Source organism: Centroberyx gerrardi, chromosome 24, assembly GCF_048128805.1.
Source record: "Centroberyx gerrardi isolate f3 chromosome 24, fCenGer3.hap1.cur.20231027, whole genome shotgun sequence".
In the NCBI taxonomy this organism is placed as follows: domain Eukaryota; kingdom Metazoa; phylum Chordata; class Actinopteri; order Beryciformes; family Berycidae; genus Centroberyx; species Centroberyx gerrardi.
In genome coordinates, this window is record NC_136020.1 from 19,091,566 (window position 1) to 19,104,432 (window position 12,867).

At 43.3% G+C, this 12,867-nt stretch overlaps 1 protein-coding gene across 1 annotated transcript in view; it reads right to left on the minus strand.

Moving 5' to 3' along the window:
* The window catches only part of scube1 (signal peptide, CUB domain, EGF-like 1), a 106,694-nt gene that overhangs the window by 72,212 nt on the left and 21,615 nt on the right, over positions 1-12,867 (minus strand). Inside the window, exon 4 of the mRNA XM_071910107.2 lies at positions 731-865. Within this exon, the coding sequence (XP_071766208.1) occupies positions 731-865 (135 nt within the window). The remainder of the gene's footprint in view (positions 1-730; positions 866-12,867) is intronic.

The following is a 12,867-nucleotide window of genomic DNA, read 5'->3' on the forward strand; positions in this document are numbered from 1 at the left end:
CCGGGGTTAAACGATTAAAGAAAATGCAATCGGCATCGCAGAAGGAAGCCAAACGCACGTGTCACAAGTCACGCGTCGGTCACACACAAGGGAAACAGCAGGAGAACGGGACAGGGTGTAAATAAATAGAGATTCATTCCAAAATGAGACTGAAAAACGTTGAGTTAGCCTACGTTCAGAGGGGGAAAATTTCACCTCGCTTGACTTGCATGACTTGGGTTGCTTGACTCGGAAAGCAGAAACTGGCGTGACGACATGCGAGGAGGTTTGATCGCAAACACTTTACAGGCACCTGGCTACAGAGTCCTGCTTGAAGCTGATTGGCTTTCGTCTCACTGCGTCAGGTGAATTTCTCACTCGCTTTTTCTGCTTTTTCTTCCTCGCTGTTTGAATCGCCTCTTCGCCTCAGTTCATTATTCACTATTAACTTTGCATTCACGCCACTTCTAAACTTTTGTTCACATTCTGTCTGAATGTAGGGTCCTTCTCATAAAATGACCGCATGAAAGTAAGACTCACTATTAAAACATATTAAACATAGTAAGTTATTAGCTACCTTGACCCATTTACTCACAAATGTTTTTAAATGAAGTCCCTTCATATTCTGCCTCTGCCTCTCAAGTGAATAATACAGTATGCAGAAGCTGGAAGTGCAAAAATCATTTGGACTACATCCTCTCTCTCTCTCTCTCTCTCTCTCTCCCTCTCTCTCTCTCTCTCTCTGACTCACCATCGGAGCGGTGGATGCAGGTATGCTGGTTGTCGCTGAGGAAGAAGCCGTCCTTGCACTGGCACTCATAGCTGCCCATGGTGTTGACACACACCTGCTGGCATCCGCCGTTGTTGTCCAGACACTCGTCCACATCTGAGAGAGAGAGAGGGAGAGAGAGAGAGGGAGAGAGAGAGAGAGAGGGAGAGAGAGAGAGGGAGAGAGAGAGAGGTCAGCCATGGCACCGTTAGGTAATAGCAGCCCATTAGGTTTCATAAACAAACATGTGTCAGTGTGAGTTTATATGCCGGGAAAGTCCTGATGAGAGGGGATGACACCAGGGGCAGGAATGTGGCCGACACACACACACACACACACACACACACACAAATACATGCACAGGCAACACACACACTCAGATACACACCCTTGGAGATATAAGTGCACATAAACTCACACATAAACATACTCAAGCAACGCACACACATGCACACAGATACACACATCAGGGATGCGAGTGAACACACACACACACACACACACACACACATTAACACAAGTAACACACATACAGAAAAACACACACAAGCAACGCACACACACAAGCTAGACACGCACATACACACACATACAGGCACATGCGCACACACACACATAGACACACACAGAGATACGGGTATGTGTCTCACAGACGTACACACACACGCACACTCAAGCAACACACACACACACACTCAGAGACACAAGGGTGCGTGCACACTCACACACAAGCAACACACACACACACTCAAAGACACAAGGGTGCGTGCACACTCACACATAAACACAAACAAATACACACACTCACAGACACGTGTACACACATACACACATGCAACACACATGCTCACACTCAGAGACATGGGCAAAACACACACAAACACACACACACACACAGGGCAGACAGTGTCCTAACAGGCTCAGTAGGTGGCAGAACCAAACTGCTGGCCCGTCGACGTGAACGCCCCCGGTGCGTGTGAGAGTGTGAATGTGTTACGTGCGCATGCTGGTGCACGAGCGTGTTTATAGGGCCCCACTGTGCCGCTGAAAGCTCCGTAAATTACCAATGGGGCATTTTGATGGGGCTGAAGTGAGCTGGAAACATATAACACCCTTGACTGACTTTAACAGGGATCAAACACAGCCGTGGAAATACTGTGGAAAACAGCCACACTGATGGGTGTGTGTGTGTGTGTGTGTGTGTGTGTGTGTGTGTGTCTGTGTGTGTGTGTGTGTGTGTGTGTGTGTGTGTCTTAACCCCATCCCTGACCAGGATGACTTTTGTGTTGTGTTTAGTCTGAGGTTGTTCCCATGTGTTTGTGTGTTTAGAAGTTGCCCTTTTAGGCGGTGCGCGCACACACACACACACACACACACACACACACACTGCTGAGAAGAAAAGAAAGAAAGAAAGAAAGAAAGTAAGTTCAGTGTTCCAAAGTTCGAACTAAATAAAAACAATCCCATCTCTCCTTAGCTCTTATTTTTTTTTATTTATTTTCCCAGCATTTCTCTCTTACATGATCATTAAAGGTTACAGGAATACTGTCAGGGCGCTGTGGCTCTGACCTTTGACCTCCATGTCATGTTGGTGATGTAGGAATTCAGGTTTACTCTAATGTTAGACTCATTGGAGGTCGCTCTGGATAAGAGAGTCAATCCAACCAGCTGGTTCAGAGCGACAATCCTGAACTGAAAAAGTTTGCTGCACTGCACTTCACACTTTCAAATAAAATGGACTTGTATAAGAAATAAGAAACCTTCCATCCTTGTCTTTTTCTAACGTGCAGGTTTCCTACCACTTCCTGTACCTGCACCAATTGAGACCTAAAACTACATACCTAAAAAGGCAGAGTTTGGACATCAAATAAGGCATGAAAAGTTTTATCCTGCTCAGAAATTAATTGGCTCCATTCAAAGCCACCGCGAATTAACAGAGGACACCAGTCGCTGTTTCCTCTAGTGATTAGAACGAGGGGGAGTAAATAAGAGGAGGAAAAGTCTCACTCCCCTCTCTCTCTCTCTCACACTCCTTCTTTCTCAGTTTCTCGTCAGTCCTCCCAGGTTTGACGAAGGCTTCCCAGCATCAGTCTGTCTCACCTAACCACCCACCTACAGTAACCTCACCCAGCCTCAGTGACTAAACACTGACTCCAGCCGCCCCAACACAGGCCTCAAAGCTGCTTCATGCTTAATGCAGAAACAGATGCATGATTTTGCAAAATGACATCATTGCGGAAATTTGAAGAAACGCGGACAGTGCAGCAGCGTCCAGGATTGGCTGGACAAAGAGAAACCGGAACTACTGAAGGCCGTCTCTCCTGTTCATATTTTTTTTTTTTTTTTGCTCGGATGGAGAAAGAAATGATTTTTTTCCCACAGCGCCACAAAAGTGTTTCAAAAGAGTTTTCAGGCGCGGTCGTCATGAGGAGCGTGAATGCCAAGGTGGACTGACGACACGTCTAGCCACACAGGAAGTGTGAACCAAGCCTCAAATTAGCTCCAATCCCTGGTTTACTTTCAACTGGGTGACACACACACACACACACACACACACACACACACACACACACACACACACGTCTTACTTAAGTCACTTTTGACGTATTTACATAGACTTACATTCATTTCCTGGAGACTTACCCTAACCATAACCATAACCACTACTTGCCTAACCCTAACCTAACCTTAACCTTAACCACTGACCCAAAAATCAGCTTTTTACCAATTGGGAACACGGCTTTTGTCCCCAATTGCACAAGCCGTCCCCAATCAACTGGTCGTAAGTCTGGTGTGTGTCCCTGAAAGTGACTTAAGTCATACGCACACACACACACACACACACACACACACACCACAGGCTGCCCAAAATCACTATTAGGGCCTATCACAAAACCATGAGATGAGATGAGATCACATGACATCAAACGACATGCATTAGATAAGATTTATTGATCCCCCTATTGTCATTTCACAAAAACAAAACACAAAACAATAAATGCACAGAACATAATTACTGATAATCAGAAACATGATTATCTGCATCAGTACCATGATATAAACTGGATAAACCAATTTATCATTATCACATTATCACATTTGTACAATTGCATTAGCAAAACCAATACCAGTTGCCGTCTTATCAGCACCTGCACAACGATAAAACCTTGTCCAAAAAAAAGTAAATATAATTTTCATAGTCATCAGTCGGCCTGTCTGACACACAGTTCATATTTCGGGGGGGAGTGAGCGGTCGGGACTGTCCTAATGGCGAGGCTTTACCGGGAGTTAGCACCGGCTCTCCTCTAAAAAGCCACACACACTGGTGCTGAGGCCGGGATTACTGGGCGACTCTCTCACAGCCGCCTGACGACAGAGAGGCACACAGTCTATCTGCTGTATTACCCTCCTCTTCCACCCCTCCACCCCTCCACCCCTCCACCCCTCCACCCCCTGTCTGTCTGTCTGTCTTCTGTCTGTCTGTCTGTCTGTCTGTCTGTCTGTCTGCAGCTGTCTCTCTGTCTCTACAGCCTTATTTGCATGGGACTAGTATCATGTGGGAACCTCATATAATTAATGACTTCTGATGCTTCGTGAGACGCATTCGCACAGGATAATGAAATCTGCTGAAATCACGAGCGCCCCGGATGCAGTTACAGTCTGACGTCAAGATTTTACAATTTATCACTTCCTGATTTAGCAAAGCAAAACTTGAAATTTATGCCAAAAATGCACTCAAAACCTTCCTCTACAAATTCATCAAAATACCAGATTATAACCAGATTCAGACGGCAACCGTGACAATGTGAAAAGTCAAAAATATCATAATAATCGATCATTAAATCAATAGACTGAACTGAGGCATCTCCCCAAAATACCAATCAAGTCAACATCAAGTCTTTCTTCCCATTGTTGTGTCCCGTTGTCCTCCTTGCCAACCCAGCGGCAAAATGATGACAGTTGAATGATGTAAGATTTACTCGCTGTCATGGCAACACTGTCATGACAAATTCTGATTTGTGCATTCAAATACAAGTCACATGTAGGTCGCATGCTTCAGGATCTATACCACACATCCACATGTGGTCCAGAATTAATATTAATGTGACTCCATGCAGCTTTTTGATTAGAAAACATCAGATCTGAGTCACATGTGAAGGGAAAAATCTCTCTCTCTCTCTCTCTATCCCTCTCTCTCTCTCTCTCTCTCCATCTCCCTGGACTCTCTGAGTTCCTGACATTTCTCCCTATAGGAGTTACAGTGGGCTTTTCAGTCGGGGCTTTACCTGGCGTCATATTTCTCTACTTTTAGAAGGTGGCGGCGGGCTCGTTAAACCCCCGCGGAGAGGACAGCGCCTTTAAGAGCCTTGTTAACAGCGTGTGGAGAGAGAGGGAACGCTTTACTATCATGTTAACCCAGGCGGGAGAAAGGAGGAGGAGGAGGAGGAGGAGGAGGAGGAGGAGGAGGAGGAGGAAAAGAGCGGTCTTTATGCTGTGCGTGGTTTATTTAATCTATGCTCTATTTCCACTGAGCCTCCTTTTTCATCTGTTTCATCCTCGTCAGAGAGCCAGTCATACAGAAAATACCATTATTTTGTTCTTCCCTCATCTTTTCTCCTCCACTTTTTCCTCCTCACTGCAAAAAAAAGTCCATCTTAACGAGTCATTTAGTCTCATATTCAGCCTTCAAATCTTATTTTCCTTAAACCAAGAGAAGAATCCTGCCAGTGAGGAGAGATAACTCCACTTGTTTCCAGTGCAGCTTCACTTCTTTCATGAATTTTCTAGAAATGAGTGTCAGTATCTTGAAACAAGTCAGAACAAGGCAAAATCACTGCACTACTATCAAGAAAGTGACACTTGATTCTACAAAATTCTTGAAACAAGTTGATTTGCATTGTAAATTGTTGCAGATTTTTTCACTTATTTTAAGAAAATTACGATTTTAGGACTCAATAATAGACTAAATGACTTGTTAAGATGGAGATTTTTTTGCAGTGCTCCTCCTCTCCGGCTGTTTACTAAAGCGTCCCGCACGTAGATTTAAGGAGAAAGGAAGATCGGCTCCAAAGGGACCTTAAAAAAAACGAGGAACAAAACAGGCGCCAGCGCTGCCGCTCCTCCCATTACAAACCCATAGACTGAGTTCATTTAAGAGGGAAGGAGGCCATAAAAACACATAAAGACACTGCAGAGATGAACGGATACTGTAGCTTCAGCTCTCTTTCTCTCTCTCTCTCTCTCTCTGTGCCGCAGGGGCTTCTGGGATACAGCTGGTAAGAGTCTGTCGCATCTCTTCTGCCTCTGTAACACCCGCTACCGCCGCTTCAGTGAACACCAACACACTCATTCAGGTCTTGTGCCTGGTTGGTGTTTTCTTCTTGAAGACCACGCGCCTGGAAACTCTCGTACTTCGGTGGCGCTGTGGGTAATCTCAGCTATCCAAATCCCCCCAATAAGAAACAAGAAATCCCACTGTAATGCAGCCAGTGGTTCCAGTTCCTCTGCATTCAGACAGTCCTGGATGGAGGCGCGTCTACGTAACTCAGGGTTTCTACACCGTTTCAGTTTCAAAATGCCTTTTGCACTTTTTCCAGACCTTCATTTCTTGATTTGATTTGAAGATTTTGATGTTCAATCCGATTTACGCAGATATTCGTCCTGTCCCTGCTAACAATGCCATATCCAAGATTATTCTGCAGTAAAAAAAAAAAAAAAACGCTTGTCGGGTAAAAATTTTGTATATCCAAAATGTTAATTTTTCAGGAACTACGAATGACGAACAGCCTTGTTTTGAGCTTGACCACCAGGCATTTTTGAGTTTATGAAATGGTTTTGAAATGCTTTCTTAAACCCAAGGGTTGTAGAATTTTCTCAACCAATAGAGGAACATGTATTACTTCAATTTAAGTTAACACATAAAAATTACCAAAATTGGAGTTACAAGATTTTCACCTGACAGTGACGATATGCAAGATGACAGGGGTCTAAAACAACAGAAAATATGTATTTATCTGTATATCGGGACAGTACAAGAATATTTTTCTATACTTTCATAAACTTTTTTGTGCAGGTTTCAACCAAATTATTTTTCCATAAAGTTCCTGACTTTCCAGACGTGTCGTTTCGCCTCATTTTGAACATGAATCCGGCTTACAGAGCCTCCAGTCAAACTGTACCTTGTTCATCTTTCTGCCTCTTGATTCATACAGTGTCCCTAATCTCCAGTTCATTTACAAGCATACTTCATTTTAGCGCTGATCTACAACGGTGTCCTCGCTGAACTCTGTGCTGTTTTTTTTCCCGTAGTCATCAATTTGACTGATGCATTTAATTTTCAGGCTGGAGGGGAGAGAGAGAGAGAGAGAGAGAGAGAGAGAGAGAGAGAGAGAGAAAAGAAAGAGCAGCCATCTCCAACTTCAATTGATCTCTGCCAACATTTCTTCATAAACACAGGCAAACGGGGCCATTTTGCAAGTTTCGACCGGAGCCTCTCTGTTTTGTTTGATTGTGCTTGTGTAAACTTGCGTAAACTTTTGTTTAGACACAACGAGGATGTGCTTGACACATAAGAGGGGGTGGGGGGTGGGGGGGTGGGGGGGTGGAGGGTGGGGGGGAGGCTGGAAGGAGGAAGGAGGCAGAGCGAGGGAGGTGACGAGAGGAATGGGAGAGAGAGATGTGGGTGAAGGGGGGGGGGGAGAGGAAAAACCTAAGAGTGAAGAGGCAAACAAGTGAAGTGGTTTCATTACACAACGGATTTTGCTACCTGAAATTCCTCCAGGTAATATTTCAAAAACACAGGTGATCCTATCCTCAAAAACATAACTGTTTTGTAAGCAGAGGTCTTGAGATGATTCATAATTTCAGCAGTAACTCATAATGTGCTTTAGTCTCTCTCTCTCTCTCTCTCTCTCTCTCTCTCTCTCGCTCTCTCTCTCTCTCCCCTCCAGCCTGAAAATTAAATGCATCATCGTCTGTGTTCATACCAACCTCTGAAAAATCCATAAAAATAAGTAAAAAAAAAACAAAGATGTTTCTGACTGGGGACGGTGCCGTACAAAGGATTTTGTTTATAATACTGCGGTTTGTAATGAACCATTTTTCTAAGAGTAGGTGCGAATTTTTCCGTCTCATTTTGGATTGAAACACACTACCAGTGAAAAGTCTGGACACACCTGATTGAATGTTCTGTGTTTCTCATTCTCTTAAAGCCATTTTGAACTAAAGGCTTCTGCTTAAATGCTTGAAATTTGACAAATATAGACAAATATAAACTGTGAAGTTGTTGAATTTCTTTCCAAAAGCCTTTGTCTTTCCATCAAGGCAAAGGGCGGCTACTTTAAAGAATCTAAAATATAAGATGAAAGAAGAAGAAAAGATGAAAATATACGTTTTGATTTGTTTAACACTTTTTTTGGTCGCTGCATAATTCCATTTGTGTTATTTCATAATTTTGATGTCTTTACTATTATTGTAAAATGTGGAAAACAGTAAAAATAAAGAAAAGTGCATGTGTGGATTTAACCCTTTCATGCGAGCTTGTCAAGCTATAGGCTCATCCGCTCTTCTCTCCCCCCTCTACTATCCCGCCCCCCCCCCCCTCCTCCGTCACATGTGGCGTGGTCGGCCCTCGGCGCTGTGTGACTCAGCTGCGGGCCCCCCGGCTCCCCGCGGCGGAGGCACCTCTCAGATCTCGCCTCGGAATGAAAAGGACGCGTCGGAAGGAAAATAAACTCACGCGAGCGCGCCAGACGCTCATGTCGGGCACCGGGGAGATCGACACATTGGGCCCAGCTGTGTCCACGGCAAAACAAAATAAATAAAGAGTTCAAAATCAAAAGGAGGAGAGGAACTGAACGGGACTGCTCTTTAATCAGAGGACAATTAGGCAATCTTAAACCAATTAGTGCCCTAACTTGTTGACACAACGCATCTGGGAGACGACGGAGCGACTTCCTGCGCTCACGCAGACTAGCGGCTTTTTTTGTTTTTTTTGTTTTGTTTTTTACTCCTCTGCAATTTTCCAAAGTGTAGTTTTTCATCCCATGCCCCTTTGAAAGCACCACAAGGTCCTGAGGTTTCTGGATATCATTCTTTAGGCCTGTTAAAAGCCACCAAGCCTTTATTGTTTTGCACGGGGCGGCCGGGAAGAATGTGAGAAAAATAAGACATAAATTGAGCGTGAATTTCATTTCAGAGGGAAAACAAACACGCTGGTCAGCAAAAATGTTGTTTTCAAAATGGAGTTGTTACGCTGTGACGGCGACCTGGAGGCTACAGTTCACCCAGAATGCACTTCAGGGTCTCGAGGATAAAATCTTTGATAGCGGCAGAAGAAGCTGTCACCCACGCAGTCTCGCACAACTAAAACTACTATCAGCGCCTGACTTCACACTCACAGCTCTGATTAATGAGTCAGAAAGCGGAGAGCCGTTGCAGTTAGCGGGTCGCGGGAGACATACGATTTCAATTTGCAGCGTCTCTGAACCGCTTCCCAGCTGACTCGAGCCGCAGCGCTGACGCACCGTGTTATGACAAGCCGTCATACAAGAGCCGGGGCGCGCTCTGTCTGTGAATGTACACAGCCCGCCGATGCTAATTGCGTGTATGCATGTAAACGGGACAAGAGAGGCAGAGAGGGAGAGGGAGAGTCTGTGTGTGTGTGTGTGTGTGTGTGGTGTAGCGTGTGTCCTCCTCCATACAGTAAATCTCCTGCTGAATGAGACACTTGAGAGTGAGACATTATAACAAACACTGAGGTCCTTGTTGACGGGGAGCGCGAAGACGAAGGTTGGGAGAGCTCAGCCTAAACTGTGGTCTGACAATAGGCCTGCATGTCACTCCCTAGCAGTTGTGTTTATACGGTTACCATGCATCACGGGCCGCTATTTACCCCCACAGTCAGCGATGACAGTAAACATAAAGCATCAGAGGGGCTGCTGACGCTACGGCATCCATGAGTCAAGACGCAGGAACGCATTACTCAACCCGCCGCGTCGTATATCTTCTCAAAGTGGGCTAAATATAGACGGATTCCTACGTAACGCGCATCATACCTGAAATACAACCTCATCCTTTGTTCGCCGCCTTCCCCCCGCCAGCAGCACTCCTTTATTTTACTTATTTTTATGAGGTTTTTTCAAAGGTCGATGTGAAATTCAAGGATTTAATTCCAAAACCCTCATTTGGAATAAAGTGACGTATTGCTGGCAGGAGAGGAAGCCACATTACGGGGCTATTATTAAAGTTATGAGTCATCTCAACACCTTTGATTACAAAGCGGTTGTGTGTTCTGAGGATGGTACCATCTGTTTTTTTTTTTTTTTTAAATACTGACTTGATGGATTTCAGGAAGCGAACTTTGTCCAAAATGAACGTGCAGCATTTGGAAATGCGAGCCTTGCGAGAAACAAGAGAACAAAATTCAACAAGATACAAAAACAAAGAAGCCAACATGAACTGAGCAAAATAAATGATCAAAAACGAGAAAATCACTTTGCGAATACCAAAACCGAACAAAGTCAACAACTGGTCGGTTTAGGCGGTGTGACCGTTTTCCAAAACTTCTTTGTACTTTCAAGTAAATGTTTCCAGAAGTAGTTGACGCCTGGGTTTACCACAACTTTACAAACATCATTTGTGAAGCAGATGAAAGTATTACAATACTCTTTGTAGCAATATATACAAATATACATACACATACAGCAACGTAACGTGTTAAAACATTCAGAACCAGGGTGAAATGTCCGTTATCAAAAAGTAAATACATGTGGTGAGTTCAAAATCTTTCAGATACGTAAACAAACTCTTTTCTAGAATAGCTGGATCTCAGTCCAGATCCTCCCTAAGATCTAAACACAAACTGTAGCGGTGATGAAAATATAAATCTATAAACACAACACACAAAAGACCACAAGACCAACAACACTTATGATGTAAACTTCATCCAATACAGAGGACCGCCATTCCTCAATCTATGGTCTATTCTTGTATATTATTATCTAGGGATGCACCGATGCCACTTTTTCAATGATTACGAGTATGAAAGTTTAAGTATCGGCTCATACTGAGTACCGATCCGATCCATTACTTTTACTGAACAGTGCAGGCTTACTTCCTTAGTTTGGGGTCAATGGACAAAATTATTGAGATAAAATCCTTGTTTTCCCACTGTTTGAGAAATACAGGCTTCTATGTGCCACAAATGCATAAAATCAAGACAGTTTGCTTTTATTTCTTACATGTTACTCATGGCTTTCGGTATCAGATTTTAGTCTTGGGTAAAATCTCCGATACCGATATTCCATTTTAGTATCAGTATCGGTGCATCCCTATTATTATCACATTAATCCTATAATAAATCCATGTCCTTGAGTAGAAGGGGGCTGCAAATTTGACTTAGTGACACCTTGCCACTTGCTCCAATAAGCTCCCTTATTGGTACATACTGTAAACTAGTACAGAAGCCCATTGAGGAGTTAATTTTCTTTGTTTTCTCAAGTTATTTAGGTCATTATCTTGAGACATATTTTGTTTTCCCGAGATTATAAAATAGATTTTCACAAGATAATAAGAAAATTTGCTCTTAAAATGATTTCAGGAAACATGCAATCATTCTGTGTAGAAATGTACAGGAGTATATCGATCACCGCATCATTTCTTTTTAATCAAGGCCTAGCACAGGCTGAAATAGCATTATGTCTGCTATTACAGATAATGTAGATAGAGATCATGTTATCATTATCTTGGGAAAACAAAATGTGTTATCTCGAGTTAATGACATAACTCGATATCTCAAGACAACACAGAAAATGAACTCATGGGAAAACTGCTTAAATAAAATGTATGAATATACTGTATGTCCTCAATGGGCTTCCATACACTAGACTGCATAAAAACACATTATCTAATATCTAGCAGAGAAAACATGCTAAACAATTTAAGAGAAAACTTGAGAAGCCCTCAGTTTAGCTGTGTTCACTTTCGGGGGTTGCTGCTGTGCCAGGCGAGTTAAAGTTAAACCAACCAACCGCATCGTAAGTTTGACATGTGTCTGAAAGCTTTCAAGAGAAACACTCTGCCTGTCAGTCTGTCAGTCAGTCAGAGGTTTAACTCCAGACTGAGATCCAGCACCCGAAAACCACCCATCAGGTCTTTTTCATCTGAGAGGTCAATCACTGAGTTGAATTGAATTGAGAAAAAGATAGAAACAGAGAGAGAGGCAGACATGGAGAAAAGGAGAGAGATGGAGGGAGAGAGGAAAATACAAAGACAGAAATAGAGACAGAGAGAGAGTGAGAGAGAGAGAGAGACAGAGAGAGAGAGAGAGAGAGAGAGAGAGAGAGAGACAAGAAGCAGTGAGACAGCGTCGGCCCTCTGCTCCTTCATCAGTCTGTTGTATCTGAGACGTTCCACTATAAAGACGTCAAATAGAGAGAAGAAGAAGAACAGCCTGGAGCACATCCAGCTCAACATTACACACTCAATAAAGAGAGCAAGAGAGAGAGAGAGAGAGAGAGAGAGAGGGAGGGAGGGAGGGAGAGAGGGAGGGGAGGAAGGAAGGAAAAAGGAAAGAAAGGAGTGAAAGAGGGAAACACAGAGGTAAGGAAAGGATGAAACAGAAAGAAAAAAGAGAAATAAAGAAACAAAGAAAGGAAGGAAAGAAGGAAGGAAGGAAATAAAAAAGTAAAGAAGGGACAAAGGATAGAAGGAAAGAAGGAAGGAAGGAAGGAAGGAAAGAAAGACGAAGGAAGGAAAGAAAGAAACAAGGAAAGCAATAAGGAAGGAAGGAAAGCTGTCTTGGAATGAAGGAGAGAAAGGAAGGAAGGAGGGAAAGAAGGAGGGAAGGAAGGAAAGAAAGAAAGAAATGAGGAAAAGAACGAGGAAGGGAAGGAAGGAACAAAAGACAGAAGGAAAGAAAGCAGCAAAGGACGAAAGAACAAAGGAAAGATAGAAGGACGAAAGAAACAAACAAAGAAAGCCAAAAGAAAGAAGGAAATAAGAAAATAAAGAAGGAGGGAAAGAGAAGGAAAGAAACCAACCAACAAACAAACAAACAAGGAACAACAGAGGGAAGAAAGACAGGAGGAGGGAAAAAAAGGAAAAAAAGGAAGAAACAA